The following is a 15,836-nucleotide window of genomic DNA, read 5'->3' on the forward strand; positions in this document are numbered from 1 at the left end:
TTAAGTCCTTCCAGCTATTAAAAGAGATATTTGGTTTAGCAAGTAGTTTAGCCTGTTTTAAAAAAATCATTAAAAATCTTCTTTGTTTATAAAATACCACACTATACATTATGTTATTTGGTTGTAAAGGTGTCTGGTGTTTGACATACAGTGAAGAAAATTTGGAAAATGTGAAATTAGTTCTTGCGTTCTTATATTTTATTTAGCAAAATTGAACCTGACTTGTTAGCTACTAACATAATCAAAAATAACATACCAAGGGTTTTGAGTCTACGTAAAGGTTTTTTCCCCCCAATACCTAGACTCTTAAAAATCAGCACAAGGTATTCTGTTCATCTACTGAGTTTCGTCCTCATATTTTAAAACTTTTTAAAATGCTAAGGTATTTGGATATGGTTTTCTGGAATAACTGGGAACCCACATCAAATTATTTTGTGAGATATGAGTCAGGTACTATATTTAGACAACATTAACTTTAAATCCTAGTTCCACCATTTTCTGCCTACATGTGACCTAGGCAACTGTTTTGACCATCTTTGTGCTTCAGACTTCCCACTTACTAGAACAGGACAAGGATTCCTCATAGATTGTTGTGAGGAATAAACACAAAAACATGGAATTCCAAGATTCTAAAAATTCCTTGTTTGTGGCCCCCTTACCTCCAGTAAATAAATGGCTGATGGATTTCTTAAAGAGTATCATATTGAAAAATTGGCATTTTTATTTATTAGTCTGCCATGGGGTCAGATGTTTACTTACCAGAGGGTCCACATGCTGAAGTTCTGCCTTCCTTGTCTTTTTAGAGGAACATAGGTGGAAAAGTTTGAAAATCTCTGGCTTCAGTAGTTTTACGATTCCCAAAGCTATCCTGTTTCTGTTTGGTTCCTATCACACCCTTTAGCTCTTCATAGCTTATAAGTAGCCCTCCTGTCCTTGATCATGATCTCATAATGTTCCCCCTTCTTCTCCTCCTTCGTGGTTCCCTAAGTCAGTCAGTGTCACCAGTCCACCCCCTGCCTTATCCTAGAAACCTGCTCATTACTTGTTTCGCCCTCTGTCACATTTCACATCACCCTCATCACTAAATCATCACATCCCCATTGACGCACCCCACTCCTGATACCGATTTCTGTACATCTCTTCAAGTTGCAAGTGACAGCACAAACAACTCAAACTAGTACCAAAAAAAAAGAAAAAAGTGTATTGCTTCTACCTCCAGAATATTCACTGAGTCAGTCAGAAATTCCTCTATTTTCACTGTTGTCTCCACTCAAACCATTACTCCCTGGATTCCTCTCCTCTCTGACCTGGATTGTTGTTCTAATGCCTTTCTTATTTCTCTGCATTCAGTCTGGTCCCCTCCAAACCCTAACCCATCCCCACCCTGTGTAAAGCTCCTCAGTGTTTCCCCTTTGCTCCTAGAATAGCGTCCAAAGTTCTCAGGAAGTCCCTGCGTATCTACCTCCTACCCATCTCCCTGGCTTCATTTGAGTTCTTCTTCCTCACTCCGCTAATGTTCACTTATGCTAGTTTGTTTTTCTGTTCCTTTAGGAAGCCGAGCTCTTTCCCATCAGGGGCTTTGCACATGCTTGGAATCAGTTACCCTAGAAATTCACCTGGCAAATTCTACTATCCTTCAGGTATCGATTTAAATTTCCTTTCCTTGTGGAAGGCTCCTTGGATCCCCTACATAAAGGCAGTTCTGCCTCTTATATTCCCTCATATAATCCTGGACTTTTTCTTTGCGGTATGTATTATCACAGCAACAATACTTATTTGCGTGAAACTCTGAGTTAATTGACTGCCTTTCCCCCTAGATACAAAGTTCTTTGAGGGTACAGTTCCTGTTCTTTTCCCCTGCTCAATGTGCATCACCTAACTCAATGGCTAATACATTTCTGGTGCTCCAGAAGTATTTACTGAAAAGAAGTAAAGTGATTCTGCTGCACCATGAACTGGGACCAGTTCCTGTCAGTGAAGCTTCGTAACACGCTATACTTACTTTGCGTGTTGTTTCCAAAACCTATTTCTCCTACAAATGTTCAGGGTGCTGGGTTATGATAACCCATTCTCTAAAGTATCATTAACTAAAAGTGTATTGATTTATTTAATTTCTTGGAGATTTATTTACTTGCCCATAAAATGACGGTTGGATCAGACAGTGCTCAAGTTCCTTTCTACCTGAATGCTCTGTGTTCACGTAATCTGTCTTTTATGTCTCTGTTGTGGACATTTGTGGGATTTTGGCTGCCTGGAAACAACCCCACACCTGGTGCCAATTTCTGTATTAGTTAAAAATTTTTTAAATTGCAAGTGACAGCAAATACAACTCAAATTGATATAGAGGGAGAGAGGGAGAGAGAATGTATTGGCTCATGTAAGTGAAAAATTCAGAAATAGCTCTGGATTCAGAAGCTTAATTGATGTCAAGGGAAATGTGTTACTCTAACAATGCTTTTTTTCATTAATATTTTACTGAAAACCACACATCCTTCTAGGATTCCAGCCATAAAATTTTCATGTCATTTCAATAGAATCATTCCATCTTTGGAAAAATACATTGTCTCTGAGTGCAGCCAAAAAATGGCATCGTCAACTTGGGTCAAAACATCAAGGGGACTTTCCTGGTGGTCCAGTGGGTAAGACTCCAGTCCCAGTGCAGAGCCCCAGGTTATACACCCGGTCGGGGAACTAAATCCCGCATGCGTGCTTCAACTAAGAGTTTGCATGTTGCAGCTAAGAAGTCTGCATGTCACCCGCATGCCACATCTAAAAAGATCCCACATGCTGCCACGAAGATCTTGAGTGCTGCAACTAAGACCCGGTGCAGCCAAAATAAATAAAATAAATACATAAATAAATATTTTTAAAAATCAAGTTTAAAACTTGATAGCTATTTATCATGGTTCCCCTGATATTCTGCTGTTCTTTGCATGTGCATGGTGATTTAGGAGAAAGTCAACATAAAATTAAGAGGTTGTGTTCAGTTGAGATGAAATTTAGATAAAGTCAAGAACTAATTAAGAAAATAGTTGGTGTATTACATGTTGAAATGTAAGCTTCTTAAGGTTGTTGTCTATTTAAATACCACAGTATGTGGCGTGTAATGGTTGACCAGCACAGCATGCCCTGCCTTATTTCCTTAACACGCATTATTTCCATGCATGCCAGCTTAGAATCTCATTTCCAGCCCCTGTGACTCTCTGCCTGAAGACTCTCCTTTTCCACTGCAGCCTGCTCTACTTGCCTTTGGGCAGGCTGGAAGTGTTGGGAAATTAACACATCTGGAAGTAGCTCTCAACCCTTGACTGGCGGGAATTGGTGGATAAATACCCCAGCTCCTTTGCCTCTCAACTCTTAGCTGTCTGTTCTGGAGTTCCATCCCAGAATTCTACACTGGGAGCAAGCTCAGACTGCCTGCACTAGTAACTTCCTTGATAATATATTCTTCACTGGCTTCCTTCTCTTCTCTGTCTCACTTCCCCACTCTTCTACCAGCCTTTCCTTGGATTTGGGCCCCACTGTACTGAAATCTGTGTTTCAGCATCTGCAACTGATAATTATTTTATATGAGTAAAGTAACTGAATTTCAATACTTATGATCTTATTTTACTTATTATGAGAATTCTTCTTCTTCCTTGTCCTCCTCCCTCTCCCCCAGCTTAGTTCCCCAAATGCTTTGAATTCTATTATCCATTATTTTCCTTTTTAAGATATGCATTTTAAATGCATCGTATTTTAGACTAGGATTTTTGTTTTGTTTTTGCATTTATGACTTGTGTTTAGCTAGTCATTAATATTTTTCTACAACTTTGTTAGGGTATAATTGAAGTGCAATAAAATACTTATATTTAAAAGGTACAACTTGATTGATTGTAACTTATGTATGCTCCCTTGAAACCATCTTCACAATCAAGATAACAAATAGTTCCATCACCCCTAATAGTCTTTTCATACCCCTTTCAATCCATCCGTTCCTCCACCCCTGTTCCCAGCTAACTGTTGATCTAATTCTTGTTACTATACATGAGTTTGCATGTTCTAGGATTTTACATAAAAGGAATCATGCATCATGTACTCTTTTTGCTTGGCTTTTTTCACTCAACATCATTGAGATTCATCCATATTATTGCATGTATCCATAGTTCATTCCTTTTTATTTCATCCTCCTATTGATGGATTTTCTTGTCTCCAGTTTTTGGCTATTACAAGTAAAGCTGTTATGGACATTCTTGAACATGTCTTTCGACATATTTTTCCATTTCTGTTGGGTAAAATATAGGATTGAAATGTCTGAGCTCTATGGTAAATGTATGTTTAACTTTTCAAGAAACTGCTAAACTGTTTTCCAAGTTAGTTGTACCACTTACATTTTCACTAGCCGTTCCTGTTTCTCCACGTGCTTGCCAAGATTATGTGGACAATCTTTTTAATTTTCACCAGTCTAGTGAGTATGAAGTGGTATCTCATTGTGGTTTTCAGTTTCATTTTCCTAGTGACTAATGATGTTTAGCATCCTTTCATGTGTTTATTTGACACTCATATGTTTTCACTGGTAAAAAGTCTGTTCAAACCTTTTGTCCATTTTACATTTTTATTATTTATTTATTTATGTATGGCTGCGTTGGGTCTTTGTTGCTGTGCGTGGGCTTTCTCCAGTTGCCTTGAGCAGGGGCTACTCTGTTGCGGTGCGCGGGCTTCTCATTGCAGTGGCTTCTCTTGTTGTGGAGCACGGGCTCTAGGCACGTGGGCTTCAGTAGTTGTGGCACACGGGCTTAGTTGCTCTGTGGCATGTGGGATCTTCCCGGACCAAGGATCGAACCCGTGTCCCCTGCATTGGCAGGCGGATTCTTAACCACTGAGCCAGGGAAGCCCCCAAAGCTGTGTGTTTCATACCACAATCAATTTAAAAAGTTACAGCCAGCTTTAAAAAAAAGTAGAATAGAAGCGTGCATGTTAAGGTAAGTATTATTTTATAAAATCGTATGTTAATTTTATGTACTATATCAGTATATGTTTATTGGGTTGCAATATAAAATGAATTTTTTCTACTGGTTTTGGTCAAAAAAGTTTTCATGCTCTTATGTTAGAGATATGTGCAAAGTGTCAGGCAATCCAATGAAAGGAGCAACAAATGTCTAGCAGAGAGATGAGGAACACTCCACACAGAAGGGATAACATTTGAGCAGGGTCTAAAGGGAATGCTTGGGGGAAGGGCATTACAAGGAGAAGGAACAGCATGTGCAAAGGCCAGCAAGTGCAGAGTCATGACGAGTTCTAGCAATGATGAGAACTTTTCTGTGCCAAGAGCAAAGAATGCTAGGGGTTGGCCTAGTGCAGAGAGTGGGTGGGCCAAGATGAGGCCAGAGAGTCTGGGAGATATTAGGAAGAACTCTTATGGAATACTAGCAAGATTAGCTTTAGTCCCTGGGCCTGTGTTTCTCAAAGTGTGGTCCCAGGGATCACCTTTATTAGAATCACCCTGGACCGTGGTTCTTAAAACATGGTCCCTGGACCGGTAGCATCAATATTACTTGGGAACTTGTTAGAAATGAAGATTCTGGGGGGGGTGCTTCCTTGGTGCGCAGTGGTTAAGAATTCACCTGCCAATGCAGGGGACATGGGTTTGATCCCTGGTCCAGGAAGAGCCCGCGTGCCACGGTGCAACGAAGCCCACGTGCCACAACTACTGAGCCTGCGCTCTAGGGCCCACATGCTGCAACTACTGAGCCCACATGCTGCAACTACTGAAGCCTGCGTGCCTAGAGCCCATGCTCTGCAACAAGAGAAGCCATCGCAATGAGAAGCCCGCGCAATGCAATGAAGAGTAGCCCGCGCTCGCCGCAGCTAGAGAAAGCCCACACGCAGCACCAAAGACCCAATGCAGACAAAAATAAAAATTAAACAAACAGGGCTTCCCTGGTGGTGCAGTGGTTGAGAATCTGCCTGCCAGTGCAGGGGAGACGGGTTCGAGCCCTGGTCTGAGAAGATCCCACATGCCGTGGAGCAACTGGGCCCGTGAGCCACAACTACTGAGCCTGCGTGTCTGGAGCCTGTGCTCCGCAATGGGAGAGGCCCGTGCACCGCGATGAAGAGTGGCCCCTGCTTACAACTAGAGAAAGCCCTCGCACAGAAACGAAGACCCCACACCCCAAAATAAATAAATAAATTTATATTAAAAAAAATTAAACAAAGAAGTGTCAAAGATTCTGGGGCTCCACCCCAGGCCTACTGAATCAGAAACTTTAGAAGTGGGGCCCAGTAATCTGTGTTTTCATAAGCCCTCCAGGTAGTTTTGATGCAGACTGATTTGAGAACCACTGACCTGGGAGTTTGATGAAATGGATATTTCTGGCTCCTACCTCCAGCCTACTAAGTCAGGATCTCTGGGGTAAGGGCCTAGAATGCCCATTTTTATCAAGCTCCCCGAGTAATGCTAACTCACTCCAAACCATGAGAATGACAGTCTAGGTGGTGTGTCATCAGTAATAGATTTTAGGATGCTAGAGGAGATGACAGGAACTGGAAATTCCTGAAAGAAGAGAAGGCACTGGGCACTCCTAGAAAGGAAGATGAGACAAGAAACTATGGTGATTTTGACAAACACACATTGGAGCATGCCATTTCCTTGCTTAAAACATCCTACTTTTTATCACCCTAAAGATGAGAACCAGTCTCGTTAACATGGCTTAGAAGGAATCACAGTTTCCAGCTTCCGGCTTCCTTATCCTTGCTCTGCTCTCCCTCACCCACCATCCTCCCACCCTCCTCCAGTTTCCCTGAACACATCTTTCCCCCTGCTGTCTGAAGCCTCTGCATCTTTAATTTCCTCAGCTCTTTCCCAACATGAATCATTTTCAAGTCTCAACCCAAACATCACCTTTTCAGAGAGATCTCCCCTGACCACCCCACCCGAAACGGCTTCCCCCACATGGCTTTCATACCATATTATCCTGTATATTTCCTTCTTCTTTTTTTTTTTTTTTTTTGCGGTACGTGGGCCTCTCACTGTTGTGGCCTCTCCCGTTGCGGAGCACAGGCTCCGGACGCGCAGGCTCAGCGGCCATGGCTCACGGGCCCAGCCGCTCCGCGGCATGTGGGATCCTCCCGGACCGGGGCACGAACCCGCGTCCCCCGCATCGGCAGGCGGACTCCCAACCACTGCGCCACCAGGGAAGCCCTATTTCCTTCTTAGAACTTGCTACAATCTATAAATCCTGGGCCATTACTTATTTGTCTACTTCCTTTACGTTTCTCTGTCCCACTAGACTGTAAGATCCAGGAGACTGTGCCTTACTCACCACAGTCTCCACAGACCAGCGTCTGGCATAAAATACACACTCTCAGAATTTCCTGGGCTCAGCTTTATGTTCTAAGTCTGCGACTTTGCTGATCGAGGCTGACTCCTTCCCCGCTTTCCTACTCCACACTTCTGGGTGGTGACACTAACAAAATCTACATATAGTTAGGCCATTGCAGAAGTGGCATAGCTTGTGACAACCCAGAAGATAGATCCCATCAATGTGATTTGTGGTTGTCTGGAAAGTCTTTAGGGACTGAGTTGGAATAAAAGATGAAATTACACTCTTGGCAGGAAAAAAAAAAAAAAAAGGAAAAAATATTCCAACTAACAGGTACATCTTGGAAACAAAAAACAACACAGAGGTATTATTTTTCGTACTCATCAGATTGACAAAAATTACTGAGTCCACAAGTGGGTGTACAGTGACATACTTTCGGAAGATGACAGCTCTGTTTGAGGAAGTTCATAGGCACTGCTGATTAAAAACGTGCCTCTCCAACAATTAGTGTCCTGGAGAAATGGTCATGAGGAGGCTTGCAGTAGCACAGGTAATAATAACAGCATAAAAATGCAATAAAAGATTTGCCAAGTCCTGTGCTTCCCTGGTGGTGCAGTGGTGAAGAATCCGCCTGCCAATGCGGGGGACACAGGTTCGAGCCCTGGTCCAGGAAGATCCCACCTGCCGCGGAGCAACTAAGCTCGTGTGCCACAACTACAGAGGCTGCGCTCTAGAGCCCGTGAGCCAGAACTACTGAGCCTGCATGCCACAACTACTGAAGCCCACGTGCCTAGAGCCCGTGCTCCGCAACAAGAGAAGCCACTGCCACGAGAAGCTTGTGCACCACAACAGAGTAGCCCCCGCTCGCTGGAACTAGAGAAAAACTGGCGCGCAGCAATGAAGACCCAACGCAGTCAAAAAAAAAAAAAAATTTGCCAAGTCCTACCCCAGGATCTCTTTTAATCCTCAGTCTTTTATGAGGTGAATACTGTCTATTTTATAAAGGAGGACACTGAGATTTGAATTATACAAGGCCTGGTTTTTAATAGAGAAAAACTGGAGTAGTTGTATGTGTGATTCATAGACGACTGGTTGAATAACAATACTCCATCTATACTTCAAAGTACTACACAAAATAAGATTTTAATTAGTATATCTAAAATAAAACAGAAAGATCCCAAGACATATTGTTAAGTAAAAAACCAAAACTCAAACTGCAGAAGAATGCGTTACCTTTTGAGATAAATTTAAGCCAAGAAGAACTACTTCAATAAATGTTTATGCACCAAATATTTATTTATTTATTTATTTTATTTATTTATTTTTTTGTGGTACGTGGGCCTCTCACTGTTGTGGCCTCTCCTGTTGCGGAGCACAGGCTCCGGACACACAGGCTCAGCGGCCATGGCTCACGGGCCCAGCCGCTCCGCGGCATGTGGGATCTTCCCGGACCGGGGCACGAACCCGTGTCCCCTGCATTGGCAGGCGGACTCTCAACCACTGCGCCACCAGGGAAGCTCTGCACCAAATATTTACTGAGCCCCTGTGGTGTTACAGACACTGCACAAAGCTTCGAGACACTTGGGACAAACCAGGGAACAAAAGAGTTTTCTGTCCTCAGGGTGTTTATGTTCTAGTGATGCAGAGACATGCAATAAACAAAATTTTAAAAGGAAATTACATAATATGAGATGAGAAGGGCTAGGAGCAAAAGAAATAGGGGCTGGGGAGAGAGGAGCTGGTTGAAGGGTGCAGGGGAAGATGGAGGGCGCCATGGCACTTAGTGTGGCCTGAGTAGGCCTCTGTTGAGAAGGTGGTACTCAAGGGGATGAGAGGGTCACGTGGATATCCCAGGGAAGAGGGATCCAGGCAGAAGGAAGAGCTAGGGCACCATCCTAAGTGGGGAGTGTACTCGCAGGTTAAAAGTACATCATGGAGGTCACAGAGGCCCCAGTGCTTGAAGAAGGGCTGGGGGCAGGGGACGAGGTTGGGGGAGGGAGGGGCAGACTGTGCATAGAGGCCCCAGGGCAAGGACTGTGGCTTTTCCTCTGAGTGGAATGAGGGGATTGGCACATGATCCGATCCTCTTATTAAAAACCCTGGCTGCTGTGTTGAAAATAAATTGTAGGAAGGCGAGGACAGAAGGCAGGAGAACATTTGGAGGCTGTTGTAATACTACAGGTGAGACACGTAAACACCTAAGAAACATCTGGAAAGATTTACTACAAACTCATAAAGCTCCGTCTAGCTGTGGTGGGTATTGGGTGAGGGAGACCATCGTAAGAGATGTTTGCTTGCTCTGTAGTCTTTGAATTGCTTTATAAAACATTCTTTATCAGTTATTTGAAAAGTTTAAAATTACTATTATTATCATTATAAATACTAATAATATTTACCCTTCCTTCTGGAATAATTCAGTCTCAAACCAGTTAAGTGTGGCCAAGAAAAGTAGGAATTTGCAAGGGGGTGGGGGGAAGTAGCCTGGTGCAGGGTGTCAGAGCCCAAGACAGGTGAGAAAGGCCACTGTTAAAGGAATTGGTGATAGGTCGCTTGCATAACAGGGAGATTGATAGAATAAAAGAATATATTGAGGAGAATGGCAACACACACAAGGTTCAATGTTGGAGAGTTATGTATATGGAAAGGGAGAAAACTAGAATGAATCCTCCTGTGCTGGATTGGAATTGGAAGCTGAGAACTCATAGTTTTCACTATCTATCTGTGTATAGATAGACAGACAGATAGATAGATAGATGGATATAGCTAGATATAGAAATAAATATATATGTGGAGGGCCTAGAAGCAATGACATCCCAATGGTCATGGACACCCTAGCAGCCTCATCTAGGTTTCTAAATAGCATTCTCCACGAAAAGGAATTGGGGCTTCTTGGAGAAATGGCTAATTCCAGGGCCGGGGAAGGAAGATGCAAGATGAGCCTGGAATACCTTTTTGTACCCGACAATAAAGAAGTGTTCCAAGACTGATGGGGACATGTCAAAAGGATGCAGAAGCCAGCTTGAAGAAGGTCCCACTGGCCAAGTATAGGACAATTTAGGTATCAAAATAAATAATGATAGCAATGAATCATAACCCATTGAATAAAATAGGAATCAGTGAGTCTAAATTATTATAAATAAAACATGAATCAATGGCAGGAGATGACACTTCCCTTTTGGTAGGATGCCAACTAATAAATGTAAAAGGAGCGATGGAATTAGAAAACCACCATTTGGCAACCATCATAGTCATAATTAATTCAGCCAAGAAACGCCAATGGAGGCGAGAACTCAGGAGTGAACATTTGATGAGAAATGGGATATTTACAAAGTTTCAAAGGACCTTCCCACAAAAATCGTTTAATTACTATAGTGGGCTGAATGGCAGCCCCAAAATGATTATGTCTGCATTCTAATCTCTGGAACCTGTGACCGTTATCTTCCTGGGAAAAAGAGTGTTTGTACATGTAATTTAAGAATCTTGAGCTGAGGAGATCAGCCTGGATAACCAGACGGGCTCTTAATCCAATAACTAGTGTCCTTTTAAGAGTAAGGTCAAGGGAGAAGTGATAGACAGAAGAGGCAACGTGATCACAGGGGCAGAGATGGGAGGGATGCATGCAGCCACACGTCAAGGAATGCCGGCAGTCAGCAGGAGCTGGGAGAGGGAAAGAACAGACTCTTCCCTAGACCCTCCAGAGGGAATGTGGGCTGCCTTACATCCTGATCTCAGACTCCTGGCCTCCAGAACGGAGAGTCCCTGATCCTATGGCCTGCCCTTCCCTCCTCATAAATTCCCATTTCGTTCACACAGTTTGAAGTGCACCCCCATTACTGCAGTCAGACTTCATGCAGGCATCCACCCAGGCAGTACTAACTACTGTCTGCCAGCCTCCTCTCTTAACACTGGTCTTCAGCCCAGAGTGGCTGCCAGTGGCCACCACACTGTCGTGGTACCACAGAACACAACGCTGGGTCTTTCGGAGCACACCCTTTGTTGCCCTTATTTCCAATAAAGAAACAGTTAGCTTTTGAAAGTCTCTGGGAAAAAGTGAACCTTGCGGATAGGTGAAGCTATTCTCTTATTTGTTTAGAAACCTGGATTCACTCTAATTTGTCCACCTTCCCACCTCAGCTTCATCCTGGCACTTGTTGCGATATACAAATAAGGACTAGAAAGCATGGATAAAAGGCCATGAGAATCAAAGAGCCTCCCAGTCTTTCTATTCGTATTTTAACACAGCCTGTTCTGTGCCCTTCAGCCCTTGTAGACGGTGTGTGGATTTTTCTAGACTTTTCCTCAATCTCCCATTCTTGTCCCTCCCCACAGGCTCATCTCAGAGGGATGGCCCAACTCCAGTCTTTCTCCCTGGGGTTATTTGAAGATCCTTGCACATTTTTTTCGGACACAGTCCCAGCTGTTTTCTCTTTCCCGTTCTCCTGTCTCTACCTTCTACCTTCTCCTCTGTGTCATCAGGCTTTTCCCCTCTTGTGTACCCTCAGAGGAACGGGCCAGTCTTCTTGCATGTTTGCATTTAAGGGACATCTCTTCTATTACACCCTGACTCTGCGGGGGAACAGATTCCAAGCACGCGTTCTCTGCAGTACCTAGGAGGCCCTCATGGACAGCTTGCCTGGTTCATACCGTTCCCTCTGCCTTGGAAGCCTCTTCTCTTTTGGTGCAAATCCTTTCCAGTCTTTAAGTGAGGCCCTTCCAAATAGTAAAACTTCTATCTCTGCCTGAAAGAGATGTCGCAGGCCTCTGACCACCTGATTTGCATACTTGCCTTCTACTTTGCATCAGAGTCTATAATTATGTTTTTTTCTTTCCTGGTCATTTGTAAACTTCTTGAGGACCAGAAAGAGTCTGGGCCTCTGAAACCAGTCTGGCTTTGAATCATGGGTCAGTCCCTTGCCTGTGTAGTTGTGTGACCTTGGACACGTTAGTTCACTTCTTTATACCTTAGTTTGCTCTTATGTTAAGTGGCGATAATAATATCACGTATAGGGGGACTTCCCTGGTGGCGCAGTGGTTAAGAATCCGCCTGCCAATGCAGGGGACATGGGTTTGAGCCCTGATGCCACAACTACTGAAGCCCACATGCCTAGAGCCCGTGCTCCGCAAGAAGAGAAGCCACCGCCCTGAGAAGCCCGTGCTCCACAACGAAGAGTAGCCCCCGCTCTCGCCGCAACTAGAGAAAGGAGAAAGCCTGCGTGCAGCAAGGAAGATCCAATGTAGCCAAAAATAAATAAATAAATATTTTAAAAAATATATCACTTATAGGATTTTTGCAAGGATTAAATTAAATACTTTTATACAGTGCTTAGAAGAATGCTAGACACATAGAGAATACTTAATATTAGCTGTTACTATTAATATTCTCCTTTGTGCATTGTTTATCTAGTGCTGTGTAACAAATTACCTCAGAATTTAGAAGCTGAGAACAATTATAAACATTTGTCATCTTTCGTAGTTTCTGTGGGTCAGGACTTGAGGTACAGCTTAGATGGGTGGTTCTGACTTGGGATCCCTTATAAGGTTGCAGTCCAGATGCCAGCTGGGGCTGCAGTCATCGGAAGGATTTCCTGGGACTGGAGGACCCACGTTAAAGCCATCAATCCTTTCCATTTGGGCGTTTTCACAGGGCTGCTCTGATGTTCTTGTGACATGGCAGCTGGCTTCCTCTAGAAAGAGCAATCCAAGTGCCCAGAGCAGAAGCCTCAGCACCTTTTATGACCTAGCCTCAGAAGTCAAGTACCATCCCTTCTGCCACGCTATTGTTCACACGGACCCGCTCTCCCTGATTCACCTGGGAGAAGACTACACTGGGGCATGAACCCCAGGAGGCTAGGATCTTCAGGGTCATTCGTGGAGGCTGGACGTCACATTTTATTCTGTTTTGCTCTAAGGGAGTTAGTACCAATAGGAGGCTCTAGAAATTGCAGACATTGGGAAGCATGCTGGCTAGAGAAGAATTCCAAGGAAGAAGGAAGAAATGAACCAAAGAAAATATTTCTTCAGCGTCATCCCTTGCTTCTTCTGCCCTTGCACTCTCAGCTTAAGCCAGACTGAAACTACCTGGCTCTTCTGTCTCATTTCAGCGCCCGTGCACCTAGTTCTTCTCTTTGAAAGCGTCTCCTCTCCACTTCACTTGGCTTCCTTCCTCTCAGAATTCAGCTCTCAAGCTTAAACGCTTCTACTTCCTCTAGGGAAACTTTCCCTCATTCCCTTCGGCTGACACTGCTGTGTGTACTTTGTCTCCTTCCATGGACCTTATCCAGTTTTTGGAAGTTGAGGCATCTCCAAGTGAGGAGAACAGCTGATGAAAAGGGACAGAGCAAGGTGGGAGAAATTAGCATGGTACAGTCTCTAACAGAAAGTTCCAGAAGAACTTTTGGCGATCATGGAATCTTCTCTCAGTGCAAAAGTCACTAGCCACATGGGCCTATTGAACACATGTAATGCGGCTAGTGTGACTGAGGAACTGAATTTCATTGACAAACTCAGGAACTGAATTTTTAATTTTATTTTTAATTAATTTAAATTTAAATACCCATACGTGGCTAGTGGCAACTGTATTGTCCTGCACAGGCCATACAGGAAGACACCTGCTTAAACAGAGTACTGGGTGGCAGAGAGAGTGGCGGCTAAGCTTTGCTGTGTAGAGGGTAGGCTCCTTCAGACTGGAAGGGACCATAATAAACTAAATCCAGGGCATTGAAAGTGTTGGCCCACTGTGATGATGCCACCCTAATACATCCCCTGCAAGGCTATTTGTAACTGAGCTGGATGCTTAGAACAGTGAAAGGGTCTCAAGATACTAGGGACTGGTTCTCTGATGGTAAAATCCAGAAAAGTATTTTTTTGTGGGGGGGGCGTTGCCTCCATCTGCCACCCAGGTTCAGGGTCAGAGCTACTATCTTTTAAGAGGGTCAACACTTGTGATGGCTGTGTCCAAATTTGCACCTTCTAACACCAGTCAAGAAATAGCTTTCTGTCCTCCCTTCCTCCCTCTCTCCCTTCCTTCCTTTCACAGATTTGTGTTAGGCTTTGAGAAGAGAAGGTGGAACAGTGCAGTATCTTTTTCTTGAAAAGCTCACAGACATGAGAGTTTAATAAAAATGTCCACACACTAGCTAGTTGCCAGATGTTCTGGGTTCTGCTGCCAGACTAGTTCTCCGTGCCTCAGCTATCCCATTTGTAAAATGTCAGGGCGGGAGAGCACTTCTGAGGTCTCTGCCCTCTGTAACTTCCTGGGTGCTTATGTAATGTAATCAAAATCATAATGATAATAAAAACAGCAGCCACATTAAGTGCTTAAGTTCCAGGCACCCTGTGCGCTCAGTGCTTCATCATCGCCGTTTCACTCAAGTCTCAGGGCTGTTTTACAAACTTCCATTTTGCGGATGAGGTAACTGAGGCTACCGGAGTTTAAGTACGTCCGACAGGGAGTAAACAGTTGAGTTGGGCTTTAAATCCAGCTGGTTCCATTGCCTAAGCTTTTCATCCCTTTGCTGTGTGCCTTGCTTCTCTTCAAGGGTGGGTCATCGACGAGCTTTGGATTGAGGCAAGGAGGTATTTTTGCTACGATTACTAGTAATAGTGAGTGCTTTTAAAATGCGTACTCTGACCACTAAGTGTACACACTCTCACCTGATTTTCGCAGCCACCTAATAGAGTGGTCCATACTAGTGCTTTCACCGTACAGATGGGGAAAGTGAGGCTCAGAGAGGCTCAGTAAATTGCTCAAGGTCACACAGCTAGCAAATGGCAAGGACTCACATCCAGGGGGTCTGCGTCCCACCCCCCTGCCTAGACCACTCCGTCTTCAGGTCGGCGCAGGTAGCTAGGGCCATCCCGGGGGAGAGGCGGGGCTACTGCCCCTGCCGGGTCTGCGGGGGACTGCCAGGGTCCACACGCCTCACCGCGCACGCGCTCTCGGGTTCCGGGTCTGGGCGCGCCGCGGGCGCGAGGACGGCGGCGGGGAGCGTGCGCGCGATGACGTGCCGGGCGCCATGTTGGAGGGCTGGTGGTAGCGGCTCGGGGAGGTGCTGGCTCTCTCGGTCTCGCTCTCTCGCTCGCTTCCCCCGGCTCCCTTCGGTGCCCCCCCCGGTCGCCTGCGTGCCGGAGTGTGTGCAAGGGAGGGGGAGGGCGTCGGGGGGGTGGGGGGAGGCCTTCCAGTCCCCGGGAGATCCGCGGAAGGAGGCGGAGGCTGCGAGGGGCTCCGTGAAGCCATGGACGTCGAGAGGCTGCAGGAGGCGCTGAAAGGTGGGGGTAGCTGCCCCCTCTCCCTTCCTTCTCACCCTCCGTGGTCCTATCTCCCTTCGGGGCAAGTGGTTCCGCGGGGCCGGGCCAGGCTGGGGGGGAGGGCGCGCTTCCCCGGCTCCCATCCCCCTCCCGCTTCCCCGGGGGCGGGGAGCCCCGTGGGCAGCTCCCTCCCGCCCTGCTCTGGGCTTTGTGTCGGCCGCCGGCGTCTGGGCTGGGGGAGGGGAGCCGGGAAGCTCTCGCGGGGGCCCCGGCCCCTCTCCCACTCCC

General features: G+C 45.3%; 1 protein-coding gene across 2 annotated transcripts in view; it reads left to right on the top strand.

The window, feature by feature from the left end:
* PPP4R2 (protein phosphatase 4 regulatory subunit 2) overlaps nt 1-15,836 on the top strand; it is a 152,086-nt gene that overhangs the window by 84,828 nt on the left and 51,422 nt on the right. The window contains exon 5 of one of the 2 annotated variants that reach the window (XM_067755216.1): nt 1,552-1,640. In XM_067755216.1, coding sequence (XP_067611317.1) covers nt 1,552-1,640 — 89 coding nt within the window. Of the gene's footprint in view, nt 1-1,551; nt 1,641-15,309; nt 15,570-15,836 lie in introns of those variants that run through there. The other variant, XM_067755215.1, reaches the window with a different exon arrangement.

Source organism: Pseudorca crassidens, chromosome 10, assembly GCF_039906515.1.
Source record: "Pseudorca crassidens isolate mPseCra1 chromosome 10, mPseCra1.hap1, whole genome shotgun sequence".
NCBI classification, from domain to species: domain Eukaryota; kingdom Metazoa; phylum Chordata; class Mammalia; order Artiodactyla; family Delphinidae; genus Pseudorca; species Pseudorca crassidens.